The following is a 16,087-nucleotide window of genomic DNA, read 5'->3' on the forward strand; positions in this document are numbered from 1 at the left end:
CCATAACGTTATTTTAGTTACTCTATGTACCCAAAAAAAAAAAAAACTTTCGTCAACTATCCGGACGCAAATTGCCAAAATGAATACTCCGTACATGTTTTTTTGTTCACACCGAACATGTAACAAGCGTTCAACGTTCTTCTACTCCCATTTACTCCCACTACACGGACCAATGATTCAATGAACCAAGCGTTCATCCTTAACCAGTAACTCATTAATTAGTAATTACACATATTTTTCTGCTGCTTTTTTGGTCTTTCCATTTTACTTTCTACAATTTGGTTTCTACTGTAGAGGATTTTGGGAGAAAAAAAACCATTGCTAGCAGACTAGGGTTTGCTTTAAACTTCCCGGCAACGGTCAGACCATCGCCCCATCTAGGTAATGCATTTCTACTTGTGAATTATTGGCACATAAGATCTTACCTAGTACTCCTATAATTTTATGGTTTAATATGAATATGATAATTTTGTTCATTCATTTTGCAATACATAATACTTCTATCTTATAATTTCATGTTTTAATTGAATATGATAATTTGGTTCATACATTTGTGCTTCATCTCCTCTTCAAGCAGATATGTGCTTTGTTTTGGTGTTAGTTTTTTGTTACTCAGGTTTTAGTTGAGTTATTTGGTAAAAAACTGTTAATTGGTATGGATTTATAATATTTCTCGAATTTGGATGTTAGTTATTGTTGCCCAATTATGGTTTGTTTTGACTGTTGAGGTGGTCCTAAGTTTTACTTTAGGACCCATGAAGATGGAAAATGAGAGAGGGGGCCTAAGGCTCGTTATGCTCTGATTTTTTTTAGTGCATGTTTGGTATGAATTTAGGAAAGGAAATGGTTTGAAACATTTAAGAAGGAGAAATGGAAATGTTAAGTGTTACCATTATTTGTTGTTTGGTATACCCAATGAAAGCAATCTCTTGTATCATTGAGTAGTAACAAATTGGTGATAATGGTTACCCTTCGGAAATGAAATGTGTTATCCATCTCTCATACCAAACGTAATGAAATTAGTTAATTGATTCTATTTCCAACACTTGAAAAATGTTATACCAAACATGCTCTTAGTGTGGTTTGGTGTGATTGTTTTCTTAGAGTGTTTTTTTTGTTTTTCCTGGGGTGGTCTGAAATCTTAAATTTTCTGGTCTAATATGATGAAGAATGCTGAACGCCTAAGTTTAAGGATATTCCATCGGAATTTGTTCTATTTTTCATGGTTTAGGGTTTTGGGAAATCGGGGTGGTATTGAGATTTAACGATGATTAAATCTCATTTTAACTTGGCAATGCCTTACAAGTACTTTTATCAAGGAGGCTCCCCAGTCGGATAAATTGGGGGTTCATAGTGCTCCAACAAAATCGAGGCTCTTCTACCCTACACAGAGACAATGAAGAGGTTGTTGTGTCAATTGGGGAGTTCCCCATTTGTTTTTGTTTTTTTTTGGAAAAAGTAGGATACACTTCAAAACTTGGTGTTGTATGAACTACCTTGAGCCATCATCCAAAATAAAATAAAAATTGGATGTAGAAATTTAACAAGGGACTTTAACAATTATTTCACCTAATGCCCATAAAATATTGAGAATGACACCAAGTTGAGCATTGCCATGATCGTTATTCATTAGGGCTTCCTTTGAAAGTTGAAACCTATGATTTTTTATTTTTTGGGTGCAATTGAGAAATCACAAATGGGCCAATGGGGGGAGGAGGGGGGTTCAAACCTGTGACCTATCGTTAACCTGCCCTTGGTCTTAACCACTAGGCCAAGACCTCATTGGTAGGCTATGATGAGAGGCTAATTTGTTTGAGTATTTAGCAAATGTGTTCTGCTAGCTCTATTTTCTCAATGGTTTGTTATGATGTCTAAATGAATTGGAGTACATTAATTAATTGAATGTTTTTACACTTTACAATCTTGTAGGATAAACAACCAATGTCTAAGGATAAGACTATTGCTTGTACCTCCACCCTCTGCAGATTAACTACTCTTGGTTTTAACAAGGATGAGGGGGCGGAGGATCAAGATCCGAAGACCTACAATAATAAGAGGAAGACCATTCTAAGAAAAACCATGGAGGACTCTCAGTTCTATCATTTGCTAATGATTAAAAACCACAGACAAACTACAGCAACTATGGTTCAAGTTTTATGCGAATCATACGATGCAAAGAAAAGGGTGTTTAACATTAACAATAACACCACCATTAAATTCTGTGTTGAAGAGGTTGCTGAATTGCTCGGGATCCCTAACACCGGGTCTGATCCTCTATTGTTGTGTCGTTTCTCAAAAGAGAAGGAAGTATTAAAATTACCAACCTCTTTTCCTGACTATGTTTATGAGCTCAAAAACAAATATGCTGATAAGCTAATGAGTAGAGAGAAAACAAGTAAATCAGATGCAGGAAAGTGGGGAGTAAACTGGGAGAGAAGCAAACGGCATTTGAGTACAGGTAGTTTGGTGAGCATTTTAAAGAAGATGGAGCCTAACAATACGGAAAGTAGAATGCAGTACAGACGCTTACTTTCTTATTATCTCGTAGAAACATTTTTGTTGCCTTCGACTGATGAACAATTTTGTAGAACTAGCTTCTACAAATGTGTTGAAGACTTGGAGAGATTCGAAGCAACAAATTGGGCAAAGGCAACTTTGGATGGCATCCATGAAGCAGCTTCTAAAATCAAGAATGGTTTAAATACCTTTAGGGGTTGTACTCCTGTTTTGAGGTAACAATAATTAACTTGTCATGTTTATTGTTAACTTTATGAAATTTATCTTATAACTTAATTTCCGTTTTTGATTGTGTTAGGCATTAATATTTGAAAGAATATCATCTTTGAGGCCAAAAGTAAGACAAGACCAAAATGAATGTCTACCAATCGAGAAATATTTGGGCAAGAAGATTAGTATAGATGAAGTGAAAAAGATTCTAGGCGAATTGACTCCCAATGATGTAAGTCTTGTGTTGAACTAGAGAATGCAATGTATGTTTTCTACTCACTAGGAAACAATAATAAAAATGTCAAACTTTTTATTGTTTTTGTCTTGCAGATTAAGAGTTGCCAATTTTGTGATGGTTCGGTAGAGCTGAGGAACCGCAGCCAATCTAAAGGTGAATCTTCACAACCCAATTTGGTGAACCATGCTAAGCGAGGTGAGTGGCTTGACTATATCCCTGTTCCTGAAATTAAATGAATATGCATTTCTTCATCAGTACCTGAATCTGATGTTTAGTCTTCATTACCCATGTTTAAGCTCTTTTGAGGATTTTAGTCTTCATTAGAATCATTACCATGTTATTCTTGTTAATTTTGTTATAAGCTATTTTGTTATAACCTGAACCTGAATTTGATGTTTAGTCTTCATTACCTTGAATCTGATGAATCTGTAATAAGCTAGGTAATTCAGTTGCACTACTAATAATGTACTATCAGTATTATGTTTGTTAATCTTGTTATAAGCTCTTTCGAGGATTTCCGTTCTTTTCCTTTAGGCCAAAATATGATTCATGGATTATACCTTGACTTCTCTAATCATTTCTTCATTCCCTTTTTTTCCTAGTGGTATGAAGTATTTACTTTGTATGATTTTAACATGGATATATGCCAATTTCAGTCACCAGGTCTACATTGAAACGCAACTGCACACAGTTTGAAAGTGATCACCTTCAATCTAGCAGAAAGGAGTTTGTCAGGAAGTGTAAAAGCAAACCTGAATATCTGCCTCTAACACCAAATCCGCAAAAACTCCATCCTTGAACACCTCCGCTAGTCCAGTTGATAATCATGAACAGAACCCTCAGTTTCAGCAGGAAACCCAAGGTGGAACCTGTAACATATTCACAGTGAAGGCTGAATATAAAGAAGATATTATTAAATTTGACTTCTCATCAACATCAAATTTCGCTCAACTGAAGGAAGAAGTGGGGAAGAGGTTTAATCTGGACTCGAGTGGTGTTAAGATCAAGTATCATGATAATGATGGTGATTATGTGCTAATCACAGGTGACACTGACCTGCAGTATTTTATACATAATTCAGGACCATCCGAAGGCAAGCCAGTTAGATTGTTTGTTTTTTACTCGAGCAAAGTATGCATCATTGACTAATTGTAACACGACCTACAAGTTACCTTCAAAATACTTGTAGTCTTGTAGAGTTGTAGGATATCGTTACTAAGTACTAACTGTAGTGTATGTTTTTGAAATTGTCATGTACCAGCAACTGCAGCAACAAATGTACTTTTGTTAACATATCTCAGAATCATATGTTGATTTTTGGGAAAGGGTGCTTAAAAGATGAATCAAAATGAGATATTATTAGAAATGTATATTTTTCTGCTTGCCTAATCTACAGTTATTGGGTTTCTATTGTTAAAGACTCAAATGCACTTGCCCTTTTAAATTTTTGTCTTTTGTCGAGTTTAAGAGCAGTACACAGCTAGAATGCTATAACATGAACCTCAGATTTCTGGTTAAAGGATCTGTTCAGATAACTGAAAACTTATTTTGTTAGTATTGAAACATATTTAGACTTCAAAATTCATATTCAACATTGAATAAAGTTTCTCCCACATTCCAAAGATCTTTATCCATTTTCGATTCAGTAAAAACCTAAATTTCAACCAAATGCTAAATAAAACCAAACGGAAGTGTTAAAGCTGGATGTTTTGTTTCTAAATGTGCTAGTCTTCTGATGTTTTACGCTTTACCTTTCAACTGTATATGTCTGATGATACTTTCAGTCTCAAGGTCTACTCTGAAGCGCTGGTGTAGAAAGTTGGGAATTGAGAAGTGGGCATCGAGCAAACCTTATAGAAGTGAATCTTCACAACTCAATTTAGTGAACCCTGTTAAGGAAGTTGAATCTTTGGCTGGTGTAGTCGGCTTATATTTAGCTCGACATCCCCATCTCAACCTCTACCCTTATTCCTGTTGTTATGGGACAGGTGAAAGCAGTCAGCAGAAACAGCTTCCACAGGTAATTACAGAAATCTTATTGTTGGTGAGAACTGAGAACAATCCCCTTGACATCCGCTAAACTGTTCATTCTGTAACTGTTATCTGCTCTTATTTCTGTCAGCATGTATAGTTTTCCAAAGTATGATGAATATTGCTCTGTATCTTGGTTTTCATGAAAACATTTTGGTTGATGTCCAAGAAACAGATACGGAGTATCCAATAACACTAGTGCCTGTGCCATCTCTCTACATAATAATATAATTTTGACATTTATTTTCTTAAATTCCTGGTGCATTGTACCAGTCACAAGAAAACAATGCTCCTCAAAAGAGCTACTCCATATTTGTAGTGATCTGACATGAATATCACATGAACCCTGCATCTTATCATTTAGATATAATTTTGTACTCTCATTGTTGTCCGTCTATGCTCCCAGATAATCTGTTGAATGTGCATTCTTCAACCACCGGAAATTGAAACTTCCTGTTATGTCTTGAATTCTCATTGTTTCTCCATATCTTTTTCTTGTAATATTTTATGGCTTGACATGATACAAAGTATATGTCAATTGCAGTCAGCAGGTCTACACTGAAACACAAATGCAGACAGTTTATTGATCCTGAATTCCTGACCATAAAGGGAAGAGACGAATGTCAGTAAGATCAAAATAAAACCTGGGCGTGTCTGAGAGTAATTCTGCACTGGTTCACTGCCTGGGACACAAGATGTAACCTGTAACATTCTTCACAATTAAAGCCAAATACAAGGAACTGAGGAAGATAATATCAAATTTGACTTCTCAGCAACATCCAATTTTGCTAAATTGGAGGAATTAGTGGGCGAAAGCCGAGAGGTATAATCTGGACTCAAGACAGTTTAAAGGTCAAGTATTGTGGCAGTGATGATTAGGGCTTAGGAACCAATGAGATGGTTCGTTTTCTGCACAAGTTAGTGTGAGAAGATAAACAAGGATATGGAGGTTGTTCATCATTGACTCATTGTACTGCAGCAGTGAAGCCTGCCAGTAACTGCCTTCAAATTATTTGTACAAGACTGCTAGTTTCAGGTTCTTGGATTTACATATACTTTGTGTCAAACAATGAACTTAAACTACAACTGTTGCTAAGTCTTTTGCTACTCTAGTTGCATTTTACCCAAATCTCAAAACTTGAACTTAGCAAAAACTGGATACAGCTAGAACACAACATGAACACCTTGTGGCTTCAACATGAAGCTTACATTTCAATTCATTGAGAACTTTTTTGACAACGCCTTAATTAATGAAACAAGTTCCTGCCAAGTCCGAAGCAAATTTAATAAACCTGAAACCATCTCTCCATTGAATTTAGAAGTCATCATACTTAATCAATCAACCACACCAAGAAATGTTATCAAATTCTGTCAGTTACAGTCCCCATCCAAGGACAAGAATAGCACCATTAATACCAAACAAGAAGCTGAAAGCCCTAATTTCAAACTCTACCAGAAATTACTTAATTAGAATCAGGATTCCAAATCTGTATTCCATCGGTAATTAAACAAACTAAGCTCACTAACTAATTAGAAAACACAATCTAAACGAAAGAGATAACAAATTTCACCGAAAATGTTAATCAATCAATCAACAAACTGGAAATAGAAACAAGTTAAAGAAGATGAACTCAGTATGTCACATTCAAAAGCTTGATAATATTTCATTTCATATAACCACCACTGATTTCCAATTACAATGCAGAAATTCCAAAAGAACCTCCAAAATGAGAAACTAAAAACGCCAAATTACAATTAACATAAACCTACTACCTAATAACCACAAATCAAGATACAAACCCTAACCACCGAAACCATATAGAGTACGGCCTTGCCTCTTGAGCGCATAGACAACATCCATGGCGGTAACCGTCTTACGGCGAGCGTGCTCAGTGTAGGTAACAGCATCTCTAATCACATTCTCTAGAAAGATCTTGAGAACACCGCGAGTTTCTTCATAGATCAAACCACTGATCCTCTTAACACCACCACGACGAGCAAGACGACGAATAGCAGGCTTGGTAATACCCTGGATATTATCCCTGAGAACCTTCCTGTGCCTCTTGGCTCCTCCCTTTCCCAAACCCTTTCCTCCCTTTCCTCTTCCTGACATTTTCTTTCTTCTTTGTGAGATTTGTTGAAATGTGAGATTTGAGTTTGATTGTGATAATGGAGGGAGTGGGAGTGGGTTTATATAATGGTGGGTGGGTTCGAAATTTGGTTTTGGGGGGATTTTTTCCGCGTTAAATGAGAATCGTTGGATGGATTTGTAATCGGATGGTATGTGTTGGCGATCTGTGTGCTTTGCTGTGACTCTTTATGAGTCGTGGATTTCTTTGATCTGACGGCTGGGATTGGCGAATAAATGACCTTGCGGATTGTATCTCGTCCTCTTGGATTGCCAACTCACTGTTGTTTTGTAGGCAATATTTTATGGATGTGGGCCATTGTGTGATACAGGGAAATTTAAAAAGGTTTGTTATTTTCAATTTTTATTTTAGTTTTTCTAAAAAATTAAATGACCAAGTATAATTTACATTTTATAAAGGACATTTTAAAATAATGATGAATAAATTACATCTTAAAATGGTGAAACTACATTAAAGAAAACCTCTGGCACGATATGTTCAAATAAATTAAGACACTTTCCCATGTTTGAACAAATTTTAAACAAAATAAATTTGATCAATTTAGAACAATATATACTTCACTTAAGTCAAATATAAAGTACTTTGAAAAATATAAAATAGGGTGCGTTCTATTCAGTTAATATCACAAAATCTATTATATGCTCAACCTAACTATTTTTACTTATTTCAAATAAATTAATTTCAAGTAAGTTGAATACTAGGCAAGTTTAAGGCTCACATAAAATAAGTACATTAAAAATAAGTTTATGAAATAAATTTGGAGTTAAACCATCATTCAAAGTATGAGATAAATTTAGCCACTTTTGCTAGGTTGTTGTACTCATCTCGTTTGAATCGCGCGTGTTGTAACATAACCCTACAAGGCTCTGCCCATCTTGTTAATACATGTTTTTCCTTTATGTAAAACAAAAGTATGAGTAGATGTAGGCTCCGTTTCATTGGACTTATTTTGATTGAACGTATATTAACTGAACTTATCTGAATTTATTTTATCTGAAAAAACTTATTTGTGTGTTAATATGTTTAGAAAAAATCTTATTTTTGCTGAACTTATATCATCTGAACTTAACTAAACTTATCTTGTCTGAAATAAGTCGAACAGAACAAAGCCTCAAGGGAAGATCAATGAAATAAAGGATACCAAGTTTAGTTTACAACAGACTATAGATCTATAAGTTAGGGTGTATTTTCTTCAGCATATAAGGCCTGCCTTGTCTGAACTAACATTATTTTGATTCACGAGACCTTATTTACCTAACATGATCTTTATAGGACATACTCTTAGCTAGTTAACTTATAGAACTTTATAGTACCTTGCTAACCTGTATAGCTTCGTAAATGGGGCGTTTTTCGCCGGATGAAACTTGATTTTTTTTTTTTAAATCAACTTATTGTACCTGATTGACCTAATAGAACCATATCAAACATAGTTGTAACTCATTGGACCTAAATGTTAGAGAGTAAATTGTAGAGAGGCAAGTTACATGACTAGGATAGAACGTATTAAGACTTTATTGAAATTTATTGACTGACTGCAATGTATATGAACTTATTATACTTTAACCTTATATTTATAAGGTGAAGAGACGCACCTTTAATCATTCCTCATAAAATTGTATGTACTTTTTAAATATGAGGAGTTTCACTTGGGCTTCGTTTGAGCAACATGAAGTGTTTTAATTATCTTTGAAGGAAAAACATAATTCCAAACTCAAAGTCATAAACAATAGGAAAAATAGAGTACATGGGAGAGGTTGATGGGAAGAGAAAAGAGAGATGAGGGGAGTAAGGAGAAACGGTGGTTTCCCTTGCTTTCAAATTTATTTTCCACCTATTTTCCACCATTGAAAAATTCTTTTACACGGGACTTTTGCCAAAATAAACAACCAGAAATGACTGAAAAGGAAAATTCAATTTTCAAGGAGATGTTTAACACCGAACCAAAGAAGCACTCCCTTATTATTATTACAAGAAGTTAATGAGAAGTCGAGATACTATCTGGTCCCCAACTCCTTTAGCAACAGCGAGACTGATTCTAGTGAAGATATGTGCAACACCTCGTGCCCCAATATCTTAAATCGTAGAGAACTTGTGTATTTGTCTAAGTAACACAACATCATCTGTCTCTAATTCCCCGAAAGAAGAAAAGGAGAAAGGTAAATATCGTACCAAATTGTCGTACACTTAGTTTGATATTCGCCCCGCTTACGATGTGTCGTATCTATCACAGCACGACTAGGCATAAAGTCGGACATCCCAAATCGCGCCAGGGAGATGACTCAGTAAAGTCCATAAACACATCAAGTCCCTCATCCCATGAGCAGAGTAACATGTCTGCTGTACCGAGAGGTTTGTCGTTTCCACCAAATAACCCAATATAAATCAACCTCTTTACCCACAGAGACCCTAGAACGATAACATGCATCCACCAGAGTATCACGAACAACTCTATGTCGATGTTTAATACCAACACATGACACAACATGATGTCCATAGTTATCTCCATCAAAAATCCCGGAGAAAGAAAAATATGGCTTCGAAATGGAAAATAAGGGAATTCCCAATAGATAGCACAACACACAACAATATTTTAATACTGAGTAATAATTAATAATGAATTATAATATTGAATTATAATAACTACTAATAATTATTAATAACTAAAAATAGTAATAATAATAATTAATAATAATAATAATAAAAAAAAATGCAAAAGAATAATATTAATAAGAATTAGAAAATCAATAATAAAATTAAAAACTACTCCGTAATACGGAGTACGGAGTAATAGCTAATAATAAATAAAATCAACAAAATGAATAATATTTCTTGTTACTAGTAATAACTATAAATAATAATAATAATAACACTGAATATTATTTATAATAACAATAACAACAATTAATTAATAAGAATAAATTATAATATTAAAACTTTATTCGGTATTTAATTTTGAAGGTTAGCTGGATAGCTGACCCTGTTAGTCCAATCTCCCCAGGTAGGATTCGAACCTACGATCAATCAGTTAAACGTCCCCGTCTGCGGATCAGTCGACATTTTTCACAAATTGGTATTACGGTGTAGACCTGTTTGTAACTTAGTTGATCTTATCTAACCTTATTTAAACTATTTGTATTTATTAGAACGGAAACTTATTTTTTTAAGGTGAACATAACGTCCCCTTAATGTCAGTTGGAAGAAGTTGACGAAGTATGTAACAATCCCCCACCACCTGAATGCACTTCTACAATGTTAGCCATATTTTCTTCGTTTCTTTATAGTTGCAACATACACTTTTTTACATACTTTGGGAAAAAGTATCAAACTTATTTATTACGAGGGCATAAATGGAAAGTTCTACGAAATATTATTTTATTTGGTGGGTAAGAAATTGAGAGTTAGTAAAGATAATAAAGTGAGGGTACAAATGTAATTGCATACAAAATAATTTTCCATTTATAGTGTGTTGCAAGTTTTATTTATCTCGTGGTCAGTTGTTACACGGTACTGAAGTTCCTTATACTTAGGCCATGTTTTATTAATCATATTTCCAATTTTTTTTAGGAGAAACAGTTTACATAAGTTATATTAAGTTCATACTTTGTATAAGATAAGTCCAGGAAAAAAAAGGACCATAAAAGCACAAATTACAACGTAACTAAAATAAATATTATTCAGATAAATTCAATTAAGTAAAAAACAAGGAATAAAGCACACTCTTATACTTCTATGCAATGATCCTCCTACTCCATTACACAAAGTTACTCGTGGTCTAATACGTACTACTCATTACAGTGCGCTCCCTAACATGAATATTGCAATAGATTCAACAAATATTAATAAGTAGAAATAAAAACACAGGTGACACTGACCTGCAGTATTTTATACACAATTCACTCAACTGAAGGAAGAAGTGGGGAAGAGGTTTAATCTGGAACCGAGTGGTATTAAGATCAAGTATCATGATAAAGTATCATGATAATGATGGTGATTATGTGCTAATCAGTAATCACAGGTGACACTGACCTGCAGTATTTTATACACAATTCAGGACCATCCAAAGGCAAGCCAGTTAGATTGTTTGTTTTTTACTCGAGCAAAGTATGCATCATTGACTAATTGTGCCGCGAGTCCGCGACTTACAAGTTACCTTCAAAATACTTGTAGTCTTGTAGGATATCGTTACTAAGGGCGTGTTCGGCAGTAGCTTTTGAGGTAGCGGGTAGCGTTTTGACCTAGTCAAGCCGCTACTTGTAATATTTGCAAGTGTTTGGCAAAGTAGCGATTTAGGTAGTGGTTAGCGGTAGAGGTAGCGTTTGGTTAGCTTTTGTCAAACGTTAAAATTAGTAGCTTTTAAGGTAGCGGGTAGCTTTTGACAAATTTACAATAAAGTTATAAACAATATTTTACCTTTTATTTTATTTTAGAACACCAACCGCTACTTTTACCAACACACATATCAGTTAGCCGCTACTTTGACGACTAATCGTTACCCGCTATTATTCACCGCTACCCGCTATGTACTCTAACCACTACCCGTTACTCAACAGCTAACCGCTATCCACTACCGCTAATTTTGCCGAACATAGCCTAAGTACTAACTATAGACCTATAGTATATGTTTTTGAAATTGTTATGTACCAGCAACTGCGGCAACAAATGAATAAAGTTTCTCTCCACGTTCCAAAGATCTTTATCCATTTTGGATTCAGTAAACCTTAATAGGCCATAAAGTTCAACCAAATGCTAAATCAAACACAACACAAGTTGATAACTAAAAAGAAAGTGTTTAAGGCTGGATTTTCTTTTTCAGAACGTGCTACAAAAAACAATGAAAATGGGGATGACAGTAAGAACTGAGTAGTATATTACAGCATGAAGTACCATATCTCTGATTCTTTTTACAAATTTACAGCATGAACCTCTGAATCCCACATTTAATTGATCACCACACTTCTTCAAGCAATGGAAGGAATCCTGTTGGACTTTTTGTGGTGGAAGTCATCATCCTTTCAAAATTGGCATGAAAGCATGAGCGTTACAAAGTGATGAAGTTGAGAACGGAAAGATGGAAATAGCTCGTCAAGATGGACCGCGGTCAGCAGAAACAGCTTCTCCAGGTAATGACACAAATCCCATTGACCTCCGTTAAACTGTTCTTCTGTAACTGCATGCTATCTGCTCTTATTTCTGTGAGCTGTAACGTTTTCCAAAATGGCAAAATATGATGAATACTGCTCTGTATCCTGGTTTTCATGAAAACATTTTGGATGATGTCCAACAAACAAATATGGAGTATCCAATTCTTGCACTTCCTCTCCTTCCTCCTAATAACACTAGTGACTGTGCCATCTCTGTACATAATATTGGCACGTATTATCTATATTTTTGTGCCCCTTAACCCTTGTCCCTTGCCTGAAGTTGCTGACATCTATTCCCGGCGCATTGCTTATGTACCAGTCACAACAAAACACTGCTCCTCAAAAGAGCTACTCCATATTTGTTGTTTCTTGAGCCTCCTTTCTGCAAACCAAAATGTAGTCATCTGACATGAATACTCACATGAACCCTTCATCTTATCATTTAGATATAATTTTGTACTCTCGTTGTTGTCCATCTATGCTCCCAGATAATCTGTTGAATGTGCATTCTTTAACCACCGGAACTTGAAACTTCCTGTTCATGTCTTGAATTCTCATTGTTTCTCCATATCTTTTTCTCGTAATATTTTATGGCACGACAAGATGTAACCTGTAACATCTTCATATTTAAGGCCAAATACAAGGAACATAATCATAAATATCCAATTTTGCTCAATTGAAGGAATAAGAGTAAAACCATTGGATGACCAAAAAGAATTGATCATCAAATAAAATAAGATTTCTCTCTTTTATATTTTACTCATGACCCACTTTCATGCCCAATTATGACCACTAATCCTCAATGGATGACCAATTAAGTTTTGACATCTTTTTCTCTATTCTACTTTTATCCTACCCATATCAAAATAAAGAATAAAAAATAAACAATAGTATTTCCACATGTCCTCACCACATTCTATGCCCAAGAACTTGTTTTGGTCTTGGGTATGACCAGGTCATGCTTCTCTCTCTTCCCTACTTCTTATCTCTCTCATATTTATTTATTGTTTTTAATGCTCTATCTCTCCTCATGACCAAAGCCATGACCAATGGCTGGATACACTCTAAGTGGGCGAGAGGTTTAATCCAGACTCAAAACAGTTTGAACTCTGACGGCCGTCAAATGCAAGCCAATGAGATTGTTCATATTTGAAACAAGTTAATGTGAGAAGATGACCAGGGATATGGAGGTTGTTCATCATTTTACACTTGTACTGCAACAGTATCCTGAAACTAATGACAATGCCTTAATTAATGACAAGTTCCTACCAAGTCCAAAGCAAATTCAGTATCCTGAAACTATCTCTCCATTCGATATAGAAGTCACCATATTTAATCAATCAACCACACCAAGAAATGTAATCAATCTGTCAGGAACAGTTCCCATCCAAGAACAACACATTAAGCAGCTAAACAAGAAGCTGAAAACCCTAATTTCAAATTCTACCAGAAATTACTCAATTAGAATCAGGAATTCAAATCTTTATTCCATCAGTAATTAGGCAAACTAAACACACTAACTAATTAGAAAACACAACCTAAGCTTCACCGAAATCGTTAATCAGTCAATCAATCAACAAACTGGAAATAGAAATAAGTTAAAGAAGATGAACTCAGTATATCACATTCAAAAACTTAATATTTCATTTAATCTAACCATTGATTTCCAATTACAATTAACATAAACCTACTACCTAATAAACACAAATCCAGATACAAACCCTAACCACCGAAACCATATAGAGTACGGCCTTGCCTCTTAAGCGCATAGACAACATCCATGGCGGTAACCGTCTTACGGCGAGCGTGCTCAGTGTAGGTAACAGCATCTCTAATCACATTCTCTAGAAAGATCTTGAGAACACCGCGAGTCTCTTCATAGATCAAACCACTGATCCTCTTAACACCACCACGACGAGCAAGACGACGAATGGCAGGCTTGGTAATTCCCTGGATGTTATCCCTGAGGACCTTCCTGTGCCTCTTAGCTCCTCCCTTTCCCAAACCCTTTCCTCCCTTTCCTCTTCCTGACATTTTCTTCTTCTTCTTTGTGAGATTTGTTGGAATGTGAGATTTGAGTTTGATTTGTGATTATGGTGGGAATGGGAGTGGGTTTATATAATGGTGGGTGGGTTCGAAATTTTGGGATTTGGTTTTGGGGGGATTTTTTCCGCGTTAAAGGATAATCGTTGGATGGATTGTAATCGGATGGTTTGTGTTGGCGATCCGTGTGTTTTGCTGTGACTATTTATGAGTCGTGGATTTCTTTGATCTGACGGCTTGGATTAGCGCATAAATGACCTTGCGGATTGTATCTTGTCCTCTTGGATTGCCAACTCACTGTTGTTTTTTAGGCAACATTTTATGGATGTAGCCCATTGTGTGACACAGGGAAATTTTAGAAAGGTTTGTTATTTTCAACTAGCTTTTGAGCCCGTAGCGGGCGATTGTGTAGTGGTTACTCTATATTAAGTTTATCTTTTTAAGTTCAAATTTTATTGAGCTTGTGATTTTAGATAGAATATATGATTAAATAGAGGTAAATTTTAAAAGTTGAATTAATACATAAATTAAATAGTGTATTAATGTTGAGTGTTAATCGAAAAGATGGAGTGGAAAATGTTGAATGAATAGATTGGTGAATTGATGTTGTATGAGGAAGATGGAGTGCAATAATCGATTGGAGTTGTATAATATATCAAACAATAAAGAAAATAAATAAAAGCTAAATTGATGGAGGAAATAATGGATGACACGTGTCATCTAATCAAATGTGTTGACACATGTCATTTAATAAATTGTGGTTTTCCTTTTTAAATACTATGTATAGATGTATAGATGTATAGACTAGGTATAGATTTATATTTTAGTTTTTCTAAAAAATTAAATGACCAAGTATAATTTACATTTTATAATGGACATTTTAAAATAGTGATGAATATTACATCTTAAAATGGTGAAACTACATTAAAGAAAACCTCTCGCACAATATGTTCAAATAAATTAAGACACTTTCACAAGTTTGAACAAATTTTAAACAAAATAAATTTGATCGATTTAGAACAATATATACTTCACCTAAGTCAAACATAAAGTACTTCGTAAAATAAAAGATACGGTGCGTTCTATTCACTTAATACCACTTATTTTTTCTGATCTAATCTTGTATGTACGTAGCTGAATTTAACTTTAATTATTTGAATTTATCAAAACTTATTTTTGTTATAAATTGTACTTGGTCAAATTTATTTTTATTGAATTTATATTATCTGAACTCATATGAACTTATTTTTCCTGAAATAAGATGAACAAAACAGAGCCTAAGTTGAACACGAAATCCATTATATGTTCAACCTAACTATTCTCACTTATGTAACACCCTGGGAAAAGACCATGACCGGAAGACATGAAGCACGAAGTCAGCGAAAGCTGAGTACGTACAAGCTATAATGAAATCCTAGTCTAACATGCTTCACTCATCAATATAATAACCAACATACAAAAGCCACTTAATAACAAGTAATCATGGTGACAAGACTCGACACTTGACACGACTCTTGACTCACAGATTAATTAAGAATTAACTTCGAACGGGTAAAAGAAAATATTCATAAAAGGACAGGAAAGGTGTTGGAAGCCAACCACACACCAAAATAATAAATGTCGGACCATGCCGGCTGTCGGACCATACCGACGGAATTCCCGCGCTTAAAAGAAAGAATGAAGCAACGTCTTGTATCATTCAAGGAGTACAAGTTTTCCGGCAAGACTTCCCCCATTGTTCACATTCAAGGTATATA

The 16,087-nt window shown here is 34.9% G+C and overlaps 2 protein-coding genes across 4 annotated transcripts; one reads left to right on the forward strand and one right to left on the reverse strand.

Moving 5' to 3' along the window:
* Window positions 1-38: 38 nt before the first annotated feature.
* Window positions 39-4,344, forward strand: LOC130462800 (uncharacterized). Of its 3 annotated transcripts, none has more exons than XM_056831719.1 (5): window positions 39-381; window positions 1,930-2,732; window positions 2,816-2,959; window positions 3,058-3,118; window positions 3,622-4,344. In XM_056831719.1, the coding sequence occupies exons 2-3, from the start codon at window positions 1,942-1,944 to the stop codon at window positions 2,820-2,822; spliced, it is 798 nt and encodes a 265-aa protein (XP_056687697.1). In that variant the 5' UTR covers window positions 39-381; window positions 1,930-1,941; the 3' UTR covers window positions 2,823-2,959; window positions 3,058-3,118; window positions 3,622-4,344. The 3 variants fall into 3 exon arrangements, with proteins under 3 accessions (XP_056687697.1, XP_056687696.1, XP_056687695.1); XM_056831718.1 differs by having other exon boundaries at window positions 3,058-3,160; window positions 3,629-4,343; XM_056831717.1 differs by having other exon boundaries at window positions 3,058-3,160; window positions 3,622-4,342.
* Window positions 4,345-6,635: 2,291 nt separating this feature from the next.
* On the reverse strand, window positions 6,636-14,382 carry LOC110803438 (uncharacterized). The gene is made up of 2 exons (XM_022008946.2): window positions 14,012-14,382; window positions 6,636-7,291 (listed from the first exon to the last, which is right to left on the reverse strand). The coding sequence occupies exons 1-2, from the start codon at window positions 14,319-14,321 to the stop codon at window positions 6,798-6,800; spliced, it is 804 nt and encodes a 267-aa protein (XP_021864638.2). The 5' UTR covers window positions 14,322-14,382; the 3' UTR covers window positions 6,636-6,797.
* Window positions 14,383-16,087: the final 1,705 nt, after the last annotated feature.

This window comes from Spinacia oleracea, chromosome 6 (genome assembly GCF_020520425.1).
Source record: "Spinacia oleracea cultivar Varoflay chromosome 6, BTI_SOV_V1, whole genome shotgun sequence".
NCBI lineage: Eukaryota > Viridiplantae > Streptophyta > Magnoliopsida > Caryophyllales > Amaranthaceae > Spinacia > Spinacia oleracea.

Coding starts and splice junctions, on each gene's coding strand:
- LOC130462800 (XM_056831719.1), top strand. CDS start 1,942: ATGTCTAAGGATAAGACTATTGCTTGTACCTCCACCCTCTGCAGATTA.
- LOC110803438 (XM_022008946.2), bottom strand. CDS start 14,321: ATGTCAGGAAGAGGAAAGGGAGGAAAGGGTTTGGGAAAGGGAGGAGCT. Junction 7,292..14,011: donor TCTATATGGTTTCGGTGGTT/AGGGTTTGTATC, acceptor CAAAGCACACAG/ATCGCCAACACATACCATCC.